At 40.4% G+C, this 9,921-nt stretch overlaps 1 protein-coding gene across 1 annotated transcript in view; it reads left to right on the forward strand.

Annotated features, from left to right (window-relative positions):
- Nucleotides 1-2,982: 2,982 nt before the first annotated feature.
- Nucleotides 2,983-9,921, forward strand: part of LOC106821655 (sorting nexin-14-like) — a 40,844-nt gene continuing 33,905 nt past the window's right edge. The window contains exons 1-7 of the mRNA XM_014826545.1: nucleotides 2,983-2,991; nucleotides 4,448-4,475; nucleotides 4,844-4,899; nucleotides 6,485-6,558; nucleotides 7,339-7,461; nucleotides 8,410-8,497; nucleotides 9,629-9,876. Of these exons, the coding sequence (XP_014682031.1) occupies nucleotides 2,983-2,991; nucleotides 4,448-4,475; nucleotides 4,844-4,899; nucleotides 6,485-6,558; nucleotides 7,339-7,461; nucleotides 8,410-8,497; nucleotides 9,629-9,876 (626 nt within the window). The remainder of the gene's footprint in view (nucleotides 2,992-4,447; nucleotides 4,476-4,843; nucleotides 4,900-6,484; nucleotides 6,559-7,338; nucleotides 7,462-8,409; nucleotides 8,498-9,628; nucleotides 9,877-9,921) is intronic.

Raw genomic sequence — 9,921 nt, forward strand, 5'->3', positions numbered from 1 at the left:
GGTACGGTCCGAGTATACCGGAACGTAACCCTAGGTTACTATCTAATATGCCGGACCGGTACCTCGCGCTACTCAACTAACGAGTTCTAGGGAGTCGCCTACGCCTACCCCTAACCCGAACCCGAACCCTAACCCTAATCTAACCCTAACCCTAACCCTAATCCTTAACCTAAACCATATCAATAGTGACCAGGGTACGTTCCGTATACCGGACCGTACCCAGGGTACGTTCCGGCAGTACCCTGCGGGGACATAGACCCTGATGAGGCAATAGTAATACCCTACCTTTCGATGTCTTTTTTTTGGGAAGTTTGAAAAAACAGAGGTCTTTATTGTTAGGCCTGTTGCTCTGCGACGGTACCGTCGCCGAATTTTTTTTCTCTTCAACTCACGGGTAGTGATGCCAGCGCCATCTATCGGCGAATAATAACTACCGTTGCTTTTGGTACGATATTATATATACGATTTTTATACGATTATATACGATACCTCAACCCTAACCCTACCCTAACCCTAACCCTAACCCTAACCCTAACCTAACCCTAACCCTAACCTCTATTAAATTAATAAAATTTAATTTTTAATTGTCTGTAAAATATTAATTGTTGTTATTAAAATGTTGTAAATAAATTAATGTTAATATTTGCGTTAATTGAAAAAAAAATGTTAAACAGATAAAGATAGAAAATACAGAAAACAGCGAAAATATTACGAAACGGATGGGATTCGCATCCCGCGACCATTCATACTTGGGGCAAGCGCACTACCCGTTGCGCTGCTGGCCACATATTGAAATTAAAATTTTGGATGTTGCTATGTATATCGCAAGGAAAACAAGCTCAACCAATAGGCGTCAGTACCGTCGAGTACCGTGACTTTAAGAGAAAAATAATCGGCGACGCGTACCGTCGCAAGGACAGCAACAGCCTTATTGTTATTTCTAGAATTTGTGCAAGGAATAGCAGCACAATAATGACTATGTCCAGCCATTTTGCCAGGATAGAGTTCGCCTAGACGGGTTATATATAACTTATATTGTCCTCAATAGTCATAGCACTCTCACTCTGCATACGGGGCCTACCAATCAAATACTGAAATAGGTAGGCCCCTACGTCCAATGTCCTAGAGAGTAGAGTCTAGAGACAGGGGTAGAAATCTAGGAAAGGGACGAAGTCCGAGACCGACTATCTTTGCTTATATCAGTGCACAAATAGAATCTTTTCTAATATTACTGCCTCTACTCGCTCAAGATAACAGTGAGTGAACGATTAATCAAACATGACATATTGTCACGGTACAACAGTAAAAACCATAACAAATGACAGCAAAAATGCGACGATACTTGGCTACCGATTAGTGGGCGGTAAGGAAAAAATGTGTATCCGCCCGTGATTGGCCAAGTTGATTTTGCGTATAAAAGAAGAGAATACAAATCTTTCAGTCGGATGACATACTTTTAGGAGCTGAAAATGATTATTTCGACTATTTTCTACCAAGTGGCATTAGTACTATTAAAGCTAGATAGCCATGTACTTTTAGCTGTGTTACATGAGAGTTTTGTCATATGTTGTCCGGCGTTTTTAAAAAGCTATCGCGAATTTACTCACGGACACCACAGTTTATGGCATGGAAAACAGTCGCGCAGTCGAATGGGGACCGGACGTAGTTTGAGGGATTTCATTTTAAATTACCAGTGTCCAGCAACCCATCTCCGTATGCTGCATGTCATTGACACACACGTTAGCCAGTGGGGAGATGGAGAGGCAATGGTGGTTACTGTCGAGGCCGAAGATTGCATGAAATCAGCGGGCGTAAATCCCGGGGGGAGAGGGATGCATCCCCCCGCTCTTGAAGGAGGGGGGATGGCCTGCTACAAATATCTCCCTGAGATTAAAAAAGAAAAAAGAAAAAAAAGAATAGCCAACAAAAAGTAGGTTAAACATTACAAAAAACACGTTCGCAATTGTGAGAAATTGCAATTGCTTTTACCTGTGTTTTTATACATGTATTTATTACTATATAGTAACCTAGCTATAACTGTGTACGTCTCTGAAAAGTCATGAAAAGTGTTTTGAATCCTAACTTGTAGTGTTGAGTGTTTAGGGTTTGAGATAGTGTCATCAGACATGAGAATATGGATGGCCCACAGTAGCCTCAGATTGCAGGAAAATGCATGCGCTTAAATACTTTCATTTTTTGGGGGGGGGCATGCCCAGACCCCCTAGCACTGGCATGCCTACGGCAAGCGGGCCAGCTTGCGGCACCAAGGTTAATTTCGCCCCCCTGCTATCGTGGGATTATCTCCCCCACTCCTCGGTATGGATTTACGCCCCTGCATGAAATGGATCGGAGAACTACGGGGGGGGAACGATGGTGGATAAGATGTGATGTGTAGTGGAAGCTCCAGAAAGGAGAGAATTTTTTACTGCAATGTATCCAGCCTTCTCAATTTCGTTAAACTTCACACACAGACGCGTGCGCACATACACGCACACGTACGTACGCATATCCACACGTACGCGTGGCGCTGCGCAACACACAACGACACACACACACACACACACACACTGTGACACACATGCGCGCACACACAAACACACACGCGCGCGCGCGCGCAGACGGAGATCGAGAGAGAGAGAAGAGAGAGAAAGAGAGAGAAAGAGAGAGAGAGGAGAGAGAGAGAGAGAGCAGAGAGAGAGAGGAGAGAGAGAGAGAGAGAGAGAGACGCCGGCGTGCGACGCTCGCGCGGTATCTAAAGTAAAACTGCTCACACAAACTTGAAATAGCTACCATATTCGGACTATAGATATAGGTATTCACGGTGAGGAGCTTGCAAGCTCATTTTGATATATACTTTTTTTTAGTTTTTACCAATGTACCAAATTACCAATGAATAAATAGAATACACTACCCAGTATATTATTCTATTTTTTGGGACAATATTCTGCCAATGGGGGCGCTGCTCTGACGATATAAACAAGTATGGCGGAGGTGGGAGTTTGAAAATCAGCACACTGTTGGATTAAAAAACCTACCTTTATGTGATACGAGGTTCAAACGTTTAATTCCTTTAATTGCCGCCAGTCTAGTCCTTTTTCCATATATAATGTATCGGTAAGTTGAATAACAATTCCTGTTTAATCGCTTCCCGCGTTATGCGCATGGGAACTTGGCTATTCTCGTGTTGCACTAGTATTCAATTCATTCGGTGATTCCTGAACGTTATCATGTAGGCGGTACCCACCATTACGCCCATTAGTAACATTGTCATTGTTACTGAGTACTAATAGCGTAGTTACCTCATGAATTTTACTAATAGTAATATGACTGTTCCTTTATGGTCCGTTTTTAGTGTAAATTCGTTTGTAGACAATTTAGTACATTCATTCATTTGCGGAGTGCTGTGTGACGTGTGTCCGTCTGGAGCGTCTCTCGTACTACTACTAGTACTAGTGCCAGTTAGTGGTACTGGTAGTGCTCATAGGGTCTATGTCCCCCAGGGTACGGTCGGAACGTACCCTGGGTACGGTCCGGTATACCGGAACGTACCCTGGTCACTATTTCAGTATTTGATATGGTTAGGGTTAGGATTAGGGTTAGGGTTAGGGAGTAGGCGTACGCGACTCCCTAGACTCGTCAGTGGAGTAGGCGAGGTACGGTCCGGCATATTAGATAGTACCAGGGTACGTTCCGGCAGTACCCCAGGGGACATAGACCCTCTCAGCAGTAGTAGTAGTAGCTACTGAGCAAAAGTGCTTCAGGATGTGTGTGTCCATATTGATGTTGTTTGTCGCGGAGTGAAGGCAAGACAGATTTAGGCCGTTCAGGTGATGCACTAGTGATCATAGATTACGGTAGAGAGTTCCAAGCAATGACAGATCGGGGCATAGACATAAAACAGCTTTGAAGATATTGCCGTTGGTACTTGGTAGGACATGTACTAGATATTTTGAACGTCTTCGAGTGTCTGTTTTTGGGTGGACTGGGTTTGAGTTAAACGTGTTGGGTTCTAGTAGTAATGTGGCGTACTTACAAGTTACACCATCCCTGGATAAATTACAATATGCCAGTACCATGATACAACTGCAATATATGCATTTCTGACCTAAATATGAATAGAAAACATGTTGTGTGTTGATTGAATGATATATTGAATACACGATTGCAAGAATAGGAATGGCCTTTATCAGTTATAAGGCTGTTTGCCTTAACCGCCTCGTAACATCATAAATATTAATGTTCAAAGTCCAAGGGACTATAACGAAGATGGAATGCCTTATGCAAAATGCATTTGTGATTGTGAATTGCTCATGTTCTATGTAAATAAATCATTACCATTCATCTAGAGCATTAGTTATATATCTTCCTTGTGTGTTATCACATACTTTGTTACAATTTTGCAGATTGTGGCCATTTGTGTTGTTTTTTGGTGGTTCATTTCTATTAGGAGCATTTGCCTGTAGCAACAAATATAGGTGAGCATTTGAAATATAATGTACTTGATCCTACTATACATAGCGTCCATCGCATATGCGTCATTTTAAACCAAGATAAGTTAGTTATATGCATCTTACTTTTGCCCGTACCCAAAATTGCATAGTTCGATTACAATATCAAAAAGCTTATTCAAGCATTGTAATAATGTTAGTTATTCTTGTTGTTACCTCTAAACATTAAAGGAAAACAAACGTTTCTATTAAATTGCATTTTACAAGCGCACAGAAGTTGTTACCATGGGATGGGGCCAATTGTTAATGTGATGGGTAAACAATGCCTGAGTTAAACGATTTGGCGCGAGTTGTAACCAACACTGATTGTTTCTTTCTGTTTTTTGTTCATCTAGCTGGCAGTCTGTTATTACCGAATCTCCTGTTTTTCTGTGAACGAAAATCAAAAAAGGTAAAATGTTTTTTTATATATATTATTATATTATATTATAATATATTAATATAATATAATAATACATGATATAATTATATTATATTTATATTATATATATATATATATTATATTATTATTTATTATATTAATATTAATATTATATTATATTATATTATATTATATTATATTATATTATATTATATTATAATTATATTATATTATGTTATATTATTATATTATATTATATTATGTTATATATTATACTTATATATATATATATACATATATATTTATATTATATCAAGAGCTAATAATACCTGAGTGTACAACGGAAAAACGGGAAAATAGTGCTATTTCACGACAACATTATTCTACTTTGCCTGCGAGTCTATAATAATTTCATGGTATTCTGCTTAAGCAGGAATATCTCTTGCCTCTCTAAAACAAGGACCACGTTGTCCAATTACGACTACTCCTAGGCTTGGAGATTATTCGGCTCAGTAAACCTCCCCTCCACAATGCAAGACGCCGCCGTCGAATCCATTTCTGTCCGCATCCTTCAGCGTCTAAGCATTTTCAGCTTAATCGGTTTCTCGTTCACCGTTGCGAGCGCTGTAATGATGTCACATGCCCAAATTTGGTATCAATTACTAGACTGCCGTTAGGGTTGCTAGAGGACTTATATTAAAAAACATTTGCCCGGCCTCCATCATGACGGAGCATTAGATTCCGTTGCTTAGGAAGTATAATGGAGATAAGGGCATAGCGATGCCCCCGAAAGTCACCGCTCCACCCTGCACGCACCCGAAAATCATCTCATAAATATATGGCCGGGAAAAAACCGAACTCTCACGAACGCAACGCTTAGCGCGCGTGAAGGATGCGGACGAAGTTGTGATTCGAGGCGGCCACGTTTGGCGACTTGGGGCTAGGGGGGTTTTAGGAGCCAGATAATCTCCGCCTAGGAGTATGTATTGACAAGCGGTTGGATCTTGTTTTACGAGAGCAAAAGAATTTGTTAATGAATACCATGAAATTTATTATAGAACTCTCGCAGAGTCAAGTAGAATAATGTTGGTCGTGAAATGCACTTTTTTTCGTTTTCCGTCATTATTCCGTTGTACACTCTAGGTATATAGCTCTTTGGATATATATATATATATATAATATATATATATATATATATAATGCAGTTTTATGGTTCACAGATCTATGTGATTTGGCTTTCAATATTTGATAAGAAACTGACAAATTGTTTGAGATACACAATAGAGGCAAAGATATGGTCATTTATTGCGGAATACTTGTAAGGACAATATTTCATTATTATTGCCACTAATTTTACATTTAAGGTGAATACTGAGATAATGGTCTTCTTGTCATAACAATAGTAATCACTAGTTTTGAGCAATTCCAAATTCCAGATTCCTCTAAAAATTTTGCATTTTGTCTTGTAAGTTTTTCTGTCCAAAGAATGATTGTAAATTTTGTTTGTACTGGAATATATTCAATACAATTTTTTCTGTGAAATACGTCACAGTTTACAATTCACAGTGAAGCGTGATACCTGCCTTTCTTAACAAAGTGGTGTTGCTACTTCCAGCTCAGTGAAAGTGAGCAGGACAACCTAACTAGAATTTGCTCAGTTTGTGGTAAAAACTACTGCATTCGCCATCGGTAAGTGTAGCATTTGTTTTGATTCATTCCCGATAGTAATATTGCTGATGCATTTTGTAGGTTTCTTGCACACTAACATGATGGCACCATTAATAAATGTAAAAAAACTGTCAAAAAATATAATAAACTGCTGTGCAGCTGGGGCTTTGTTTCTAACCAGCATTAAAGCTTGTGCTTTTATTAGTCATTAAACATTCATGAGGTGATGGGAGGCTTGGCAGGTGGAACCAGCATTTGATTTTGATGTTGCTAACAGACTGATACTGTATGTAATGTCAGGTGAACCTAATTATGCTATTCACGTAAAACGAACTACATGATTTAAGCAGGGGTAGAAGTTAACTTTTGAACAAGGAAGTCCAACGGACTCTCTCTGCCCTCAAAAAGAGGGAGTCCGCAGCAAAATAAGGGAGTCCGTAGTCTGAAGTTCAAAATTAAAGATATTAACAATAACGCGTGTGCTTATTTTGAAGATTAATGTGGTTGCACGTCTGTCAAATTTTTTTCGACCTTTGCTGAAAAAATATGGCAATCCCGTGAGGCCGTGCTCTGGAACAAACTAGTTAGTATAGCAGAATTTTCAGGGAGTCATGTCAGACAGTCGAATCAGGGAGTCCGACAGTAAATCAGGGAGTATTTGACTGCGGACTCGCGTTAATTTTGCACCCTGTTTAAGAATTCTTACAAGCATGTAAACATCCATGATGTATGTTGGGTGAATTGTATTGATAAGTGCTATAGTCGAGCAGTTATATAATTATGCATTTCTGTCATGTGCAGGTCTGAGCTAAGCATAGAAGCGACGCGACCGTGGACCAATGTTGTAATACCTAAAAGTATAGACAGTTCCTTGGAGCAGTTCCTAGATGTCTTGCTCAAGGAATATGTACATCCTTGGTACAGGTATGCAACTTGAAATTACATATTATTGCTCATTAATATGTATTCAACATACGTACATGTCACGTGCTGTCCAAGGGCGCATTTGATTGGTCGGATCTACGGATCTCGATCCAATGGATTCGTTGATCTGACTGTTTGTTTGGTCGGATCACTTGATCTCGATCCACCGAATCCGACCCTGCTGGCGAGTTGGATTCGAACGGGATTCAATATGGCGGCCCGCGCCTCAGCCAATCACAGCTTGTTTGTTATTAACCATCCCGTGATAGGTCACAGCGAAACGTGAACCGGTGAAAGTGAGTTTGCGTTTGTTTGGTCGGATCAGGATCACATGATCTCGATCAGACGGATTCGTCCCAAACAAACTCGCCCCAAGACTGATGTACTGGAGTTCTCTCTGTATTACCACTGCTGTTTTAAGGGTCTGCAAGCAATGATTTGCTTGGCATTTCCCTGTCAGAGTTAAGGAAAACTGATGAGGTGTGTTTACAGTTGGGTTAGCTAGAGAGGTCAGGGTAATCGTGCCAATTTTACCGTGCAGACGAAAAGTCACGATAAAATGTTTTCTGCAAGATTTCATTGATTTGTATAAATTATGCTTTTATGAGTATTTCTTAGAACGTGCTGCCATCTTGTTCATGATTCATTTATTTAAACTGGGAAGTACTTGATCAAAGCCAGTATATTCATTGGGAAATCTTGACAATTTTAGTTCATGATCACCATAAAACACCTCATGATACCAGATTGTCCTTTGCGTTAGAATCGCCAAAATATTGGTTGCTATCTCTGAAAAACTAACATCAATTTTTCCGCAAGGTATGTGAAAAAATTAACATTTTTGAATCACATATTTTTAGCTTGTGTTTTAACTTTTAGACATAGCATACTTTTAGACGGGGATATATGGCATTTGTCAACTCACTTTTCCCAATTTTTGTTTTGCAGTGATGTTAGTGACGATGAGGCATTCGTTGACGAAGTCAAGTTAAACCTCCGATTTTTAGCAGCAATTCTTATCAGAAGAGCATCGAAGGTACTGTACATCGCTGTTATTGTAATCAATGTATTGTTATTGTTTCCAACTCTCTTAACGGCTTTTGTTACCTATATGCTGTGTGCAGGGTGCGAAATTAACGGGAGTCCGGAGTCAAATACTCCCTGATTTACTGTCAGACTCCTTGATTTGACATGTGCAGGAGTCCGTGTGACTCCCTGAAAATTCTGCCATACTAACTAGTTTGTTCCGGAGCACGGCCTCGCGGAATTACTGTATTTGTTCAGCTAATGTCCAAAGAAAATTGGGCAGACGTGCAACTGCATGAATCTTAAAAAGAAGCACATGCGTTATTGTTAATATCTTTAATTTTGAAACTCAGACTGCGGACTCCCTCATTTTGCTGTGGACGCCCTCTTTTTGAGGGTAGGGCGTCTGTTGGACTCCCTTGTTCAAAAGTTAATTTCTACTCCTGGCTTCTGTTACTTATATGCTGTGTGAGTTCTGTTGATCATGTTGGTTGTTGGCAGACTGATTATTTCTTGTATGAAACTGGTGGTGGGGCCAAAGATAAAATATTGCTTGTTTTGCCTTTACCGACCGACTCACCAAAACGCCGCTACCCGACACATTTTATTGGCCGATTAAAACAAAACAAAAATTATTTTGTTTCGCAAAAAAAAAAATTCTAATTTGTTCTGCAAAAACATATACACAAAACAGAATATACAATATAGATACACACATCTTGTCAAAACAAAATAAAAAAGAATTTTCACCTACCTACCTACTCGGTACCCTGAGAGGCGAGTAGGTAAAGGGGAAACAAAAATTTTTTTAAGGGTGGCCTGGTAAGCTTGGCCACATTGGTTGTTCGATTGCTAAACCACCGTACCTTCTACACATGCAAGTCTGACCTTTGCAAAACCGTATCTCGATTGATGCAGTCCTCTGCTACTCACGTAATACTCAGAGATGTTCTGTTGTTCGTATCTCGACCACACATTCGTCTGCTACTCACGTAATACTCAGAGATGTTCTGTTGTTCGTATCTCGACCACACATTTGTCTGCTACTTACGTAATACTCAGAGATGTTCCGTTGTTCATATCTCGACGACACACTCGTCTGCTACTCCCGTAATACTCATAGATGTTCCGTTGTTTGTAGGTCGACCTTGCCGGCGTGATCACGCACAAGTTCTTCCCGGCGGCGCTACGACACCTCGACCTCTATATACAGGTGCGCGAGGACACGAGGGGGCTCGACAGGGTCGATCCGGAACTGACCGCCCTCGATTACTACGGCAAGGAGCTGCACTGCGCCGTGCGGAGTCGTACGGACGAGATGAACTATCTCAAGCGCATTGTGCGACACATGCTGCCGGTGCTCGCACTGAGAAACCACAGGAACAGCAAGTGAGTGCGTGTTTGTGTGCTGGGGGTGTGTGGTGTTATTTGTGA

This window comes from Priapulus caudatus, unplaced genomic scaffold (genome assembly GCF_000485595.1).
Source record: "Priapulus caudatus unplaced genomic scaffold, Priapulus_caudatus-5.0.1 Scaffold81, whole genome shotgun sequence".
Lineage (NCBI taxonomy): Eukaryota > Metazoa > Priapulida > Priapulimorpha > Priapulimorphida > Priapulidae > Priapulus > Priapulus caudatus.